The sequence below is a fragment of the Zosterops lateralis genome, assembly GCF_965231275.1.
Source record: "Zosterops lateralis genome assembly, chromosome: 6".
Classification (NCBI taxonomy): Eukaryota; Metazoa; Chordata; class Aves; order Passeriformes; family Zosteropidae; genus Zosterops; species Zosterops lateralis.
The window spans coordinates 44,244,216-44,259,416 of NC_139761.1; the positions used below are offsets into that span (position 1 = coordinate 44,244,216).

At 40.0% G+C, this 15,201-nt stretch overlaps 1 protein-coding gene across 1 annotated transcript in view; it reads right to left on the reverse strand.

Annotated features, from left to right (window-relative positions):
* Positions 1-416: 416 nt before the first annotated feature.
* EHF (ETS homologous factor) overlaps positions 417-15,201 on the reverse strand; it is a 33,745-nt gene continuing 18,960 nt past the window's right edge. Inside the window, exons 3-9 of the mRNA XM_083863954.1 lie at positions 12,633-12,878; positions 12,255-12,314; positions 9,807-9,875; positions 9,648-9,716; positions 6,618-6,677; positions 4,636-4,831; positions 417-3,857 (exon numbers count right to left, since the gene is read on the reverse strand). Coding sequence (XP_083720080.1) covers positions 3,758-3,857; positions 4,636-4,831; positions 6,618-6,677; positions 9,648-9,716; positions 9,807-9,875; positions 12,255-12,314; positions 12,633-12,878 — 800 coding nt within the window. The 3' untranslated portion in view covers positions 417-3,757. The remainder of the gene's footprint in view (positions 3,858-4,635; positions 4,832-6,617; positions 6,678-9,647; positions 9,717-9,806; positions 9,876-12,254; positions 12,315-12,632; positions 12,879-15,201) is intronic.

The following is a 15,201-nucleotide window of genomic DNA, read 5'->3' on the forward strand; positions in this document are numbered from 1 at the left end:
TGTGAAGGACACAGTTTCATCGTTTTAGCTGCTTTGATTCGGTAAAGGAAACGATCAGTGTGAGTAATGGCATCTTTAATCAGCCTAGCTCTTGCATGCACTTCAAAATACCTTGAAGTTAAATCAGTGCTGAAGTAAGGCCTTTGTTAAGGTTAGCAGCCAAACAAGAAAGGCAATCTAGCTGGGTTGACATAATCCATCATTCCAGTGAGGCCTGTGAGACATAAAACAGGTTTGGAAACCCAGTATCTTCACAACAGATTCAATGTATTAGTAAACTTAAGCTATTGAATTGTTTTGTAGTTATAGCAGTCCTTTCATCAATATTCAAATACTCTTCAGTACTGAAAGAATTCACATTAGTCACTTCCAATCACAAGACATAAAAAAAGGGAAGACAAACATTAATCAAATAATTTCTTTCATGAGTGTTTTATTTGAATTTATATCATATTCACAAAAAATAGAAACAGTCTTTAGAAGTATTTTGTGAATACATCGTCTCCAAGCTGAGATTTACAATGGCAATAGTGAAATATCTAACTTGGATTTGTTTCCACAAGTAGACGTTGAAGATGATGCTGTGAGAAGCAAGCAGGAATTATGCAATGTGCTGCAGAAAGAAGGATGAAAATGTAACTAAACATTTTAATGTCTATGTAGTTCAACAGCCTACATACAGTTTCTCAGGATGTTTTTAGAGCAAGTTGCTCTAATTTTGTGCAGAAAATATTGAGAGTGCTCATGCCAACCCTTTGACATTGTGATTTGCATGTAACTGTATAAATACAATATACTTTCCTATCTAGAGCTTTATACATATGAAAAATTATGGTACAATAAAAATCTATACACATGGTGCTACCAGTTCAGCAGCTGCCAACTTAAAGGATACATCTAAAAATATGATTGCTCAGCCTCTGAAATACAAAATAAAAGAGCAATCAGAAATGCTTTTTGTTTAAATAGCAATTTACATAAAAATTCATCTCTTCATTTTCTCCGTTTGCTTAGGCCTGGTAAAAAGACTCTCTTTGGTTGGTTGCATCTGTCCTTGGCAAGAACTGTAGTTTTAAACAGTCCTTTTGTGTTTGTCTTAGGCAAAGGTTAATATATTTGTAAAACAGAGTAAATGTTGGCTGGCTTCTATTCCAACTTTGTGCTATTGTAATGCTGAATGACAAGTACCTACTACACTGCAAAGTTCTGCAGGGTGGAAACAGAAACTTGCATGATTTCCACGTGCTGAAAGATGTGATGGTGGAAGACCATTTATAATGCACCCCAACATAAACCAATATCTCAATTTACACAGTATGTTTCTAAGTACAGTTTTATCTTTCAAAACCTTTAAAAGCAGGTTTAGCTGCTGCTCAGCAATGAAGTGGTGACATGAGTATATCATTCATTTTATCTCAGGAGAAATTTTGTGAGAGATCTAGAAAGCAAATTCATGAAATATTACAATCCATTGCTATAAGATATATGTTAACCTGAGATAAGGTATTGAAGATCTGTCATGGTATCACTGATCTCAGATTCTCACCCAAGGTGTGGAGGTGGTGTGAAGAGCATAGAGCAAAGGACTACGAATAACCATCAGGTAGGGGGAGGAAATGGTCTTAGGAGCAAAGTGAAAGTGCTCTTCTGGTGGCCTGATTCTTATTATATGAACTACAAAATTATGGTAAAGGAAGTGAAATGTAGCAAATTAAGCAAAAAACGGAAATTATTGAGTTGCGCAAAAGCAAGCAAGGCTAGCACAGACAGTCAAAAAAAAAAAAAAAAAAAAACCAAACCAAAGAGAGATAGAGTGAGAGAAAAAATGCTTTGAAGTACACAGGCTTATTATTTGATTTGTAAATAAGATGAAGCTCTCTCCACCCAGGTTATGAAAAGTAAGAATTGTCATGTATGGGTAATTGATGGTGACAGCACTGGCATACACGGTGTAGGAGGTGGTGTTATTGTTTAACATGCCCTACATGTGTAGATAACAAGTAAGGCTTTCATGTTTGCCTACAAATTGTTGCTAAGCACATTTTATACCCTTCATATTGATACTTCTGTTGTCTCTTGGTTTCATCTTTATTTCCTTTTAAGACAAACAAAAAGGGAATATTCTGCAACCTCCAGCTGTATCTTGCCGTATTTCAAGCTAATATGGATTCAAACCCAGGGGATGCCTCAGGAAATAGATATTGGACGGATTTAATATTCTTAATTTTCCTTTTTCTTTCTTTTTCTTTTTAATCTTGGACTTCTCAGTCCTTGCGATTGTTTTCCAAATTCCCCATCCCTGAAAAAGTGATTTGAAATTGATCTTGGTTTCACCTCTGTTAACATCACCAAGAAAATCCTGTTTCTCAACTCCCATATCTCACATACTCAGTGACCTGGTGAAGTGCTACCTCCTCTAGTTTTTATTTCCCTACATTCTGCATATGCTCAATGCCAGCAGAAAGCATTTGTGAGTTGGAGAAAGGAAAAGCTGCCAATGAATGCTCAGTATCTGCATAGAGCTGCTAGAGGTGAACCTAAAATACTGACCCAGATCTGAATCTCAGTGTCTTTATGTTGATGGGGTTTTTCCTCCAAGAATCCCAAGCACAACTGACAAATACAAGTACACTATAGAGTTAGACTTGAGGAAAGCAAAGGGAACTAAAAGTTTACACATGGTTAAGCTTTGCATTTCTCAAAGGTTTTTTGAAAGTATCTGTCCAAGTGAGATTTGACCTTCCAGGAGGACCACACAGCTTGAAGTACCTGGGAAGACTGCTTCCTCATGCCAAGGGATTAATAAACGTTCTGCTTGCCCACCTCCTCACTGCTCCATATGGCACAGCTTTGAAAGCCTTAATTAGATGTGCAAGAGGGTGAGAGGATTATTAACATTCCTACTGGGAAACCAGTGCCTTTTAATAAGTTTGCCCAGCCAGAAAACAATCTTCCTTCAACAGCTTTTGGTCCCCAAGATTGACGCTCTTCCAGCAATTCACCCCAAAGACATTAGTTAACAAAAAATAGCTTTTTTCCTGGAGTGAGCTGAATGTTCTTTGGAGGGTAGGGAGGACACTGAGTATCAGGTAAGGTCTGGTCCTAAATGTCTGCCCAAAAAAGGTCTCAGTGGTGGAGGTAGTATGGGTTCTCCAAATAAATGCTGACAGCCACCTTGCAGAGCCACTGTTCGTGTGGCTGGGATAAGCCAGCTGGAGAGGAACCCACTGTCTAATTCAAGAAAAGCAGCCGAAAGCCAGCAAAGTATTAAAACACTCAGAAATTAGAGGAGGGAAGGAACAAGTGGTATTGGCCAAGGAAAGCTATAAACCATCTGACTGTGGAAAAAGGCTACTTGGCTCAGAGATGCTTTACTGTTTCCTCCACTTATGTTGCCTTCCAAAGTGGATTATCATACTCCCTAAATGCCCTAATATTTAGCTCCTTCCCTTTCTTTACATGAACTCATAAATCACATTATGCCTGTATGATTAAAAAAAAAAAAAGAGGAAAACTTCACAAGAAGGGAAAAATAATCATAATTCTATAATGTTAACTTATATCACAGAAAACTGTGTACATTTTTTCCCCATACAGGACATACTTCAAATAAAATAATTTTAACACCAATAATGATAATGTTTTTCTTCCCGACAGAAGTAGAATTGTTTTTTCACCCCAGTTTGGTACATAAATATAAGAAAATAGTCTTTGAATATTTACATCCATGTGTTTTAAATGTTATTTCTTGATATATTTAATTTTCATTTTCTCTCCAACCACGGGCATTCTTTCCAAATTTATATACTAATCTCCGACCATCCACGCGCTCAAGGATTTCTCTTTTGTAATAGTATCTGTTAAAATAAAAACAGAGAAAGATATAAGAATAAATCCACCTATGGTCGTAAAAGGCTACTGCCGACTAGACAATCCCTTATCTAGCTTAAAAAGACTTTATTTTCTATTAAGATATATATAATATCTAAGATCATTATAATGGAATGACAGAGAAGGAGAAATGGATGTTTTCTTTTTTCCTTTGTATTAATTAGCTTTTGAGTTTGAATTTCACCGTATTTCAGGTCAAAAGATATTGCTAGATTTATCACACACTCTTACATGATTTCACAGGGGATTTTTCCAGATAAGCCAGGATCTGAAAATCAGACTGGGAAAGAACCTCAGCACCTTTAAAAAATATATATTTTGAAGTTTCATAGATTATGGAAAAATTCTCAAAATGTTAAAGAGGAAGGAAAATCCTAACATCTATTTTAAGACAATGGATATGGGGTATGCCTAGTTTCTGAATGTTGCAGGAAATAACAAGCCATTACTGGGCCATATAAACATTCTCAGGTTTCTGTAACCATATTCCCTTCCTACACTGGTTGTTTAGATGGAGCAAAACAAAATTTATATATATAAAAAATTATTTGTGTTATATGTATCATATAATCTGTAGAAACAGGAGAAGAAAATAACATAATGCTACAATCTCAAAACTAGTCTGAGAGACTGTCACAGAAAGTAACTGCTGCTGTTGACAAATCCTTTGTAAAAGTCAGACAAATTCTCCACCTGGTTGGTCTGTGTTTGTGCCACAGTCTACCTCAACAACATCCAGCTCACCTCATAGCCCGGCTGAGTTTCTCATAAGTCATGCTGCTGTTGTTTTTCTTCTTTCCCCACAGCTGAGCCACAGCTTCAGATTTTAAAAATCTGAAAACACCTTCTGATCGGTCTTCCCACTTGATTAATCCTGGGTTTTTCTCAGGATTGAGAAGAATATCTCGAATAAATTCCCAAAGATGAGTTCCTCGAGGATCTGAAAAAGGAAAGAGGGCAGGAAGGAGTGTCTCAAGAGCTCTCTGGGCTGTGCTTGCAATTTTTCTTGGCATCTACAGAGCGTGAATACTCAGGCCATAATTTCTGGAGCACAAGACCCCCACCTCAGAGATATACAGGTGAAAAACACGGGCAGCCTTTCAACTGCAGGTAAGTGTTGGCCTCAGGCAGTCTGAGCCCTGTGGCAGGCACGTAGGAGCCCCAGCTAGCAGGGGAAGCAGAGTCCAAACCCACCCACTGCTTCCTTCTCCCTTTGGCACTATTTCTTCCCTAAAGAGAACATGTTTAAGCCTTCCCCTCATCTCATTTGCCCATTTCTCCTGATCCTTGCCTACAGCACAGCATGTAACATATTATTGTGTGGCACATGAAACAGCCGAGATTACTGTGAAGTAGGCACTGAATCTCCATGCATTTAAAAGACAGACAGAAGGCACTGGTGGTGAACTGCCATTCTGCATGAATGAATAAGTAAGAAGGTGTAGAGTGGATAGAAGGACAGTGACAAAACTGGCCAGCCAAAATTGTATGGAAAAAGGGAACCAAAAAGTTTGACCTTGGTGTAGAAAAGACAAAAACAGATCTCCAAGTTCAACAGGTAGACCTCTCAGTTTAAGTACAAATATGTCTCATAGTTGTTACAAAGTTCGCACCAGAAAGTCCAGGTCAAAAAAAAAAAATTAAATATCCATCAAGTCAGATGAAGTAGTTTACAAATGAAGAATAACAAACACAGTGACAAGGTGAGCCAGAAAGACGGCAGTCCTTTGGTCTGACTTCAAAAGCATGCAATTAGACCAAATTAAGAAGGAAACAAGCCAGTCAAAGACGTGAAGATAACTTGAAAATGGTATACAGTGCAGTATAAGTAGAATTAGATTTCAGTCAACAAATCCAATATTTTTCTTTATTATTATAATTGTTTTCTGGACCCATTAAAATGTGGTGGACCTAGCCTATCTGGACATCAGTAACTTATGGTCATGATACAGAGCAGGACTGAAGAAACTGGAAATGAAGGGGATTAGCCCAGACTGCCAATGTGACCTGTTTTGTATGCCCAAGCTGTGACTGAGATATTAGAATCACAGAAGGTCTCAAACTGGAAAGGTCCTAAAAAAATCAAGTCTCACTCTCTGCTCCTCGCAGGACATCCTAGAACTAAATCTCAGTAAAGTACATTAATGGAACTATGTACAGAAATCACAATTATGGTATCCTGTCTTCAGAGTCAGGTGGAATAAAAACTAGCAGAAAATGCAGGTGAGGGGAGTGGAAAGACTGTCATATCAAGGGATAAGAAGGTGGCAAGACTGAGGCATATGCGGTGTTGTGTGAGAGAAGTTCTGCAAGGAGATGCTGAGCAGGGTCTGTGGTGTGTACTGCACCTGGGCAGGCACAGGCACGAGCATGACTGTGCCCACGCACAGGCCCTCCTGATTTAATCCTGGGTCTTCCTCATCATTCCTATACTCCACTCCACCAGCCCAGTTCAACACAGGGCAGAGGAAGCTAGTTTCTAGTTGCTTCTCCATAGGCCTTCATTGATAAAAACAATTTGAAAAGTTTAACAACATTGAGTCAAAAATTATGTAAACAAGCAGTACTAGACAGTCAGATCCTTTCAGAATTCAATCACAATAATGATTTGACAAGTTTTGCGTTCAAAATGCTTCCTCTTCCCTCCCAAATAGGAACTGATTTTCATTTGCTTCTTTTTCCTTCAATCAACTAACCGTCCATTATAAGCATAGATGTTGACTTACTGTGCTTCTTGGTGTGGGACTTTGGGGTATGATCTTGTGATTTTTTTGCGTCTGAAGAATCTGCAGAGAAGGAAAATGGAGCTTATTTGTAAATTTTATTAAAGGCTTTCCATTGACTAGCAGGTTGAAAGAAATAAAACCACAAAAAAAGAACAAATATATCTTCTAAAGATAATCACTTTTTGGAAGGTAATCTAAGTGGGGAGGGAGAGTTTTGTTTTCTGTACTATATGTTAATCAGCACACTTCTGAAAGAGACCATTGATGAATAAAGAATGAATGCAGAGGTAAACATTTGGCTTTTGAAAGCTAAATTTGATTAACAAATACCTCACCTCATGTTGTGTGTGAGAGAGAGAAAAATAGGATCATCACATCTGTAAAAGGAATCCTGAATTGTCCCATTATCTTAGTCTTTGCTGAAGCATGTATCTTTGGGGGCTTATTTGTTTCTGAAGAGATGATCTAATGGGAAATGTATGTGCTGGTATCAATGCACAGAACACCTACCTGACTAAAACATAATGAACTGGCAAAGCACTGCTGTTCAGAGGGGCAGGGTGGGGGAAAGGGGCTGCGCTGGTAGGAGTTTTTGGCAGAAGGACAAGCACATATTTTTTCTGTGGCTCAGAGCCATAGGAACAAGCCATTTCTCATCAATGATACTTTTATCACCTGCAGCCAGCCAGAGGAGAAATAGGGTTTCTGGCACAAGCATTTCTTCAGAAATGAAAAAAAAGAAGTTCCGCCTGTTCGCGACTGTAACTTACCTCGCAGTCTGCACGTTCAACCCTCCCGCCCCCAAACCACCGCAGCCTGGCTCTGCTCTTGTACTTAATGAATAGCTTTCATCTGATTGCTCCAAGTCTCACAAAATCTGTGGGATAGACCTGAGAGGGAGCCCCTTCTGTGTTTGCTTTTCAGCATACCTTGTCCCTGAATCCCATAAAGCAAAGCTTAAGGTCCCACGCATGTTTTCCCAGCTTCTATGAATGCACAATTATCATACTTTTCATGGAAACCAGGCATTTGCATGGGAAAATGACTCACAGGAAATACTTATTTGCATAGAAACTTGTCAGATTTGCACAAGCTACTGCAATAACTGCATGTGAAAAGGTAGATGCAAAGTTATTCACACACTTGCTTTATTCATACATAACTGGAAACATAAACTGAACAAGACCGTGGGGATAGGCCCAACCTCTGCTATTCTAAGTCTGATAAATTACTGTCCTTGACCCCCAAGCAGCAAACGTGCTCTGAGTCATTTTGCCTTCCCACTCTCAAAAGAGCAGGAACTAGCCTGAACCTCACTGAGCTTGGAGGGGGGTGTGGTGTGGGGGAAGTAAAATGAGCCTTATTTCGCTGCCTTTCCTCAGATTATGATTCCCCATATGTTATTAAAAGCCTGTGGGAACTCCAGGTAACGACTGCAGGACCCGGTTCTTTATTTGCCCTCATATAAATCCTTCTCATTTTAAAATCCCACAATTCGCTTGCAAATGTTTGTTATGCTCCACTTAGCTGGAAATTTATTCTTGGAAGTTCAGTTGCCTTCTGCCTAGCCTAGTGATTTATTCTGGATTTCAGCTGTGTAAATAGCCTCCTGCTCTGCCACAGCTCCTACGTGGAGACTGGTTTCAAACATGCCATGTGAGGAGGCTGGGGCCTGACAGATGAAAAGAGTTACGATGCAGTTTCAACAAAGCCGTCTTGCAAAACTTTTGACAAAAGGTTACACATTATTTGCATATGATTCAGGAATGAGCCATTTTTTTACGGGATATACAAATTTAGTTTTTACAGCAGGCTGTGCCCTTGGCGTGCCACCCTAGCTTTAGGCTTAAGCAGTCAGCAGATAAACACACCGTGCCAGGATCTGGACAGGTCCCCAGCCCTGTCAGAGAGCCCTGCAATCCTGGTGGCCATCTTGTGGGATGGGTGGAGGTGGTGGAGAAAGTAAACAGGGTGTTTGGTTGGGGATTTTTAAGGTTTGGTGGTTTTCTTCTTCTGGTCAAGTTTTCTCTTTTTTTTTTTTTTTTTTTTTTTTTTGTGGCTGAGTGCATTAGTTTAAACTGAATGTCACTCGGCAAGTCCAGCTGAGGAGGCTGGAGGAGCAGGGCATGGCAGCACAGGGGCTGGGGCACTGCCCACATGCGGCAGCACAGGCTGCATCTGTAGCAATGTGCTCTCCTTTCTTATCCTGCCAGGGCTTCCATGGCTTTCTCCCTCAGATCTCTGCTTAACGCCCTCCTAAGAAGAACCCACCTTTCCCTCCCTGTTTCCCACTCCCCTGCCATCTCTGCTTGACTCTTTTCCCACTGTCTTGCTCTCCTCACCTCCGTCCTGGTGGCCGCCCCGGGGACAGGGCCCACAGGGCCTTCCCCATGTGTACCACACTGCGCTTTGACCAGCACTACAGCAAACAGGTTTGCTCTGTCTTCTGCTCTTTAGCATTTGAGCTCTCCCTCACGGAGAGGAGGGGAGGTTCAGTGAGCAGCCCCTGTCAGCTGAGAGGGGCTGCCGGAGGAAGCCCTTGTGCCAGCACATTTTTGGGCACAGCGCACGGTGTCTGCCCTACAGCTTCCCCAGGCCAACCCGAGCCTGGCCCCAAACCCAGCAACCTACTCAGCATGAATCACGGGGAAACACAGCCACTTCTGGTGAGGAATGGGGCACCTGTTTGCCCATACCCTTCCACACCACAGAAAAGTGTGGTGTAGCTGGAATGTCTTGTCTCTCTGACACTGATGTTTACCCCTTTTGACTCAGTCACTTTAAAAGATATGTGGAGATGGCAGATTATTTGATCATCCTTCTCTTGACAGAGAGAAGACAGAAGTATTTCTTTAAGGACAGCTATTGTAATAATGACAGCTAATAAATCTGTCAGAATCATCTTTGCTTGGTTTAAAATTACTGGAGGCTCAGATGCAATCCTACAACAGAAGACCACAGAGACTATTACATGTCGGCAGCTGTGGGACAAGTGACAAACAATTAAAAATATAATTACAAGTTTCTTACCAGAAGATTGGTGACTAGGTGTCATCATGGAAATCTGAGCACGACAGAATGTTTTACTGTCCAATAAATCTGGGAATTAAAAAGAAGACATTTAAACTAATAGCCTCAGACAACAATAAAGCCATCTCAGAATGCATGAAGTATTGTAATGTTAGTTACCTACTGTGCTACCATAGCCACTGTCATAAAGATAATTGTCTTCTTTCCAGGACACCATTAATGACGGATCTGAAGGCAAAGGACCAAAAGGAAAATCAGATCACTAAAAGAACATTTTTCAGCACAGAGGTAAATATTGAGAGCTGAAGGAATTAAAAATGTGGGGGGAAAAAAAAGCTGGCAAGGGAACCAAGAAGTCAAGGGGCTATGTACAAAATTATTTCCTTTCGCTCAAATTATGCACGGAGCTTTTCATATCCAGGCAAATGTATTTACACAAAATACTGACTTTTGGAAAAAATGTGGTATGCTCTTCCTTTTCCTGACTAGTATATCTTTTATGCCTGGCCTTGGAGGAGGTTTCCTATGCCAGATCAACTCTAATTCTACCCAATCCAGTCCTGAATTCTCAGCCCCTGATGATTATGACATTGCATTGGAGCCACAGAGATGAAAGTGTTCTCAAATATCTAGTAAAACAGAAGAATGCTTATGATGAGTATTTATCTCTACAATGGTAGAACTCGAAAGTCCTCTCTGAAACAAGCTTCATGTTTAAGCACATAGTGAGAAACATCAAAGACTAATCCAAGATGAAGGGCCATTTTATTCCAGGAACACTAAGTCCCCATCCTTAACATAAAAACCACCTTCACGATTGAAGAGGAATAATTTTTAGTGACCTTCTGGTCATATGGATCAATATAAGCAGAACAGAAGTATTGTCTTGATGACCTGTACACTGGTCTGGAAATTACTTCCTTCACAGCACATTTTTAAGGTCAGAAGCCTTAAAAATTTCTTTTTCTTTTGAAACCAGGTCAGAAGGGATGAGATAAAAAGTTCAAATCTAGGTTAAACCTAATTTTTTCATGTTCATATAAATGAAATCAAAAACCCCAAAATGAGTTACAGCTAAATAATCATGTTTGGCCAAGTTACCACTTATGACATAGGAATTTAGCAGGCATGCTAACTAATAGCTGCATGTTTGGGCACCCAGAGCTTGCGTTCCTACAATAGCACACACCCTTTGCTTGCTTGGACACCTGATCTGCCTAATGTTGCCTCTGAAAACAGGCCTTAGCCAGCCAGAACATGGGGACAAGTGTTCACCTTCCCATTTTGGCCTTTTTCAGTACCCATGTCTTTCCAGCTGTGAGGGTTTACTGGAGTAAGCTGGGCTTCCCCTCAAAACCCCCAGCCGTGTCCCTTTGCCTCACAAGGAGTAACTTTCCCAGCAGCCTTAACCTACAACTCCTGCTTCCCCACATGCAGAAACTTAACCCGCTCTCACTGGCCATGATGGGCACCACCAGAGCCCCACCAGGCCATTCCTGATTCAGGACATCCAGGAGAACCATCAGCCAGTTAATCCTTTCCAGGATGTGCAGCTAAGGTACTTTGCCATCATCTCTAGTAGGAGGAGGAAATTATATTATACCACGATCTCATAAATCGGGACTTAAAGGATTACTGGAGTTACCTCTATGGAAAGCAGCAAGACTGTCTCATGCACATCTCCCATACCATGCAGGCACAGGCCAGGAGTGGATTGCAGACAGCAATCCTTGCCTGCTGCAAGGAGAATGTGGGTAATGTTTCTGGCTGGAGAGGCTGGGCTCCAACAGGTTAGGTGGATAAACAGGCTGACAGTATTTGTTGGAGACGCCACATGCAACAGATCTTTATTTGTTCTGCCAGCAGATATCAAAATGTGGCTCATGGACACACCTACATACAAAGAGGCTGGGACTAGTGGGATAGAGAGTGTGTGGATATGGACAGGCGTGATCTGGCAAAGGAACAAGGAAAATAATTGTGCTTGAAGAAGACAGTTGAATCAAGCTGAAGTTCTTTTCTCAGTTAAACAAAGCCCTGGGAGGAAAGAGATCTAGCTATAAACACTCTCAGAAGAAGAATTGCAACAGCAAAAATGCAGGTTTGATCAAACCAAACTACTGCCTGAATTTCAGTTTCATTGAAACCTGTGAAGAAATTAAAATGTAACATTTTTTTTTCTCTCCAAGATGTTTTTTTTTTGAAATCTTGTGTTTCAAACATTAACAGCACTTCACAAAAAACTTTTTCTTCTTTTCTTTATTCCAATTTTTTTAATGGAGCATATTGTTAAAATGGTTGTTTTGAAATCTGCTGAATGAAGCATAGAATGAAGTCCTCTACAATGCTGCGTCCATGGAGCACCTCAAACTATTCCAACTCTGAACATCAGTGTGGACTGCTGATACTGCAGAGGTCTGCAAGGAAAAGTGGCCACAGGCATGTGGCATTACTTGAAACTTCAGAAGTAGGCACTGACTGACATTTGTATTACTTATTTAATTCTGCATGATACACTTTCTGTTTTATTTACTGCCACTTTGATCTGTCTCCCTTGGAAGAAAGGTCCCCCCTTTTCATAAGACAATTTACCCAACTGCAACTCACCTGTTTGCTCTGTCTTCACAATGACATTATGAGATTGGTACATGTCACTTCCACACTGACCTGCAAGAAAGCAAATTGGCAGATAGCAGGTATGAGCATGAGCACAGAGGAATCAAATGTATTAGCTCCAAGCAGCAACTTCTACACCTGAGCCAGAGGGCTGATTTTGGAGCAGGAAACATTCCCTCTCCCCTTAAACCTTCCGATTTCTGCCTTAAGTCATATCCAAGAAATTTAGCAATACAGTAAATGAGCTATAAGCAGAATAGCAAACATAGCAAATATAATCTGCCAGGCAGGTTTCTGGAGAACATAAATGACTTCTGAAGATCTCAGAATTCTGACCAATGTACACGTATCTCTCTAATATCTATTTACCATTCCATTTTAGGTGCTGGAGGTTGCTGTAAAGCAGTTGTCCTGCTGTCCCAGCTGCCTGAGTGAATTCTTGCAGGCTCATACTACACAGATGTTCCCCATTGATATCAAACTCCTGGAAAGGTATGCAGTTGGCATCCAGTTGGTTGGTATCAAGGAGGTGCTGCAGCCACTCCCAGACTTGAAACTTAGTCCAGTACTGTGGGTGTATTTCGTGCCACTGGGTTCCATAAAAGCTACTGGATACTGGAAAAGAAAAAAAATATTTACTGTCTCTGATAGCATCATAGTCATCAACAATAATATTTATAGCCAAATTGCATGTCCTGGAAGTCTACAAATCTAGACACTTTTCTCAGTCCTTAACATTGGCTCAGTAGCTATTGCTGGAGAAGATATTGTGGGGGTTTTTTGCCTCAGTTAAAAAATTGGGCATTATTTCATTACACACTTCTTGGCTGACTGATTTGCAGGAACTAACTCATTAATGTTGGCTAAATACAGCAAAATTCTCTGAGGGAAGATACTTTACAGAATTACTGTTGAAAAGAGATGTGTGGGAAATCATTTTATTGCATCAGAAAATGATGGAAAAGCCTTGCAAAATTCTCATAAGGTGACGTGGAAACTTTCTTTGAATAAGAACTTAGTAGGGGCTAAATATGAACTGTGAGGTTAGAAAAAGGAGGGTTAAAAGCACTCTCATACTGCTCCACGGTAAAAGCCTATCAGTGTGGGATATGGTAAAAGCCTATCAGTGTGGGATATGGTTTCATGACAGAGTTGGCATTTTGATGGTGCAGATTATTGTTGTATGTCATCTAAGGTGGCTTCTGAATGTAGTTGTAAAACTCATTTTTAGTTACGGAAGCTGCCTAATTTTCTTGTTAGAATGTCTGAGTCTTTTCTTGGCAATCTCTTAAACTGCTCTCAGTTGTATGTCATTGCACGACAATAGTTTGCATGTGCAAATGGAAGAAATTGTACATGGGGTAGGATCATTATGTAAGATAAGAGCAAAGGCAAGACTGCTTTGGTCTGTCCTCACAGAGTTCAGTGCAATTTATTCCCTGGGAAAGGAGGAAAAAGGTCTATGCCAGACAGAGGTGACGATGAGATAAAATGTTCACAAGTGCAAGAAGGGTTTAAGGCTGAGGGAATGAGAGATTAGAGAAGGAGGAGAGATTGCCATGGCCTAGCTCTGCAGTGACCCTGCTCCAGGATATGGCACCAGTCTGTTCCTAGTCTCCTCTAGGAAAAATTAACCACACAGTGAGAAATACTGACAACACTGGATATTGCTAGAGGACCACAAGCACCAGAAATGGCATATTTTCGGAAATCATCTTTACTCAGGTGCACTAGACCTTAGGTCTCTTCAGCTGAGGTATAGGACAGTTTCCAGGTAACACAAAAACAATCCCCACAGTTATTTAGATTTCTTTATCAATATTAGCCAACAAGGTTTGTGTAAGGAACTTAGGGAGTTTGCAGGACTATTCCTCATCCTCCCATTAAAGGATTTGGGGAATGAGTGTGGAAATTATTAAAAGTGTGGTATGTCAGAGAAAAACATTGTTGGAGCTATCATATATCCCCTGAAAAGGAGATTGATTTGTATTCTTATAATTTCAGAAGAGTAAAGTGTTTTCAAAGGTCACTAGTATCCTAATGTTAGCAAAAACACCTTAGAGAGAGGAGAAAAGAGCTTAGGTAAAAATAGGTGAAGTGGTGAATTACTGCACAGGTTGGTCTGAGCTTTGAGCTTCCTGTTCCTCTAAAACATAAATGAATTCTGAGGAGTTTCACCCTGGAAATTTGATATAGACCCCCACCATTTCCCTCTATGAAATCCTGTGGAAGAGTGAAACCCAGACATCACTTTTTTTCTGTATGACACTGTTATAGACAAACAGGCACATTTATTAAGCACATGTTGACATATCCCTGCGTATTTAGAAATTACACATAAAAAAAGAATAAACATTTAATTAAGTGGGAGCTTTAATTGTAAGTTTTTTTGTAGTATTATTTGGATCAGAAGGACAAGAGCAGCATGTGATTGTCTGCTTAGATTTTAAGTTTTACCTGTCCACTGAATAATGAAAATAACTCTAAAATTTTGTCAAACGTCTATAGTGATATAGGTTTATATATTTTTTATACTGAGAGAATATTTATTAATATAATTTTATATACACTGATATATAATCACAAAACAGTAAAAAGAAAAAAAATAGAGAGAAAATCAAAAGCCACAAGCTATCTACTGCTCTAATGGCAGTCTAATTAGAAAGCTATCTAGTAATTTGAGTTGAAAAAGCAAATACAGCAAAGGAGCAAAAATACTATTCCCCTGGAAAGCCAGAGGGGTGGTTAGCATTAAGCAGTAATGCTGGTTCAGAGGAAGCACGAGGGGTGAAGGTACGAGAAAAGAATTCTGGACTGAGAAGAGAGAACTTCTGGCACTTTCAACACCATTAAATTTTAAGAAAGAGAGCCAGTAAGGAAATGAGCAATAAATTGGTCCCTTTTTGCGAGTTCAGCTTTTTACAAATGAAGTAACAAA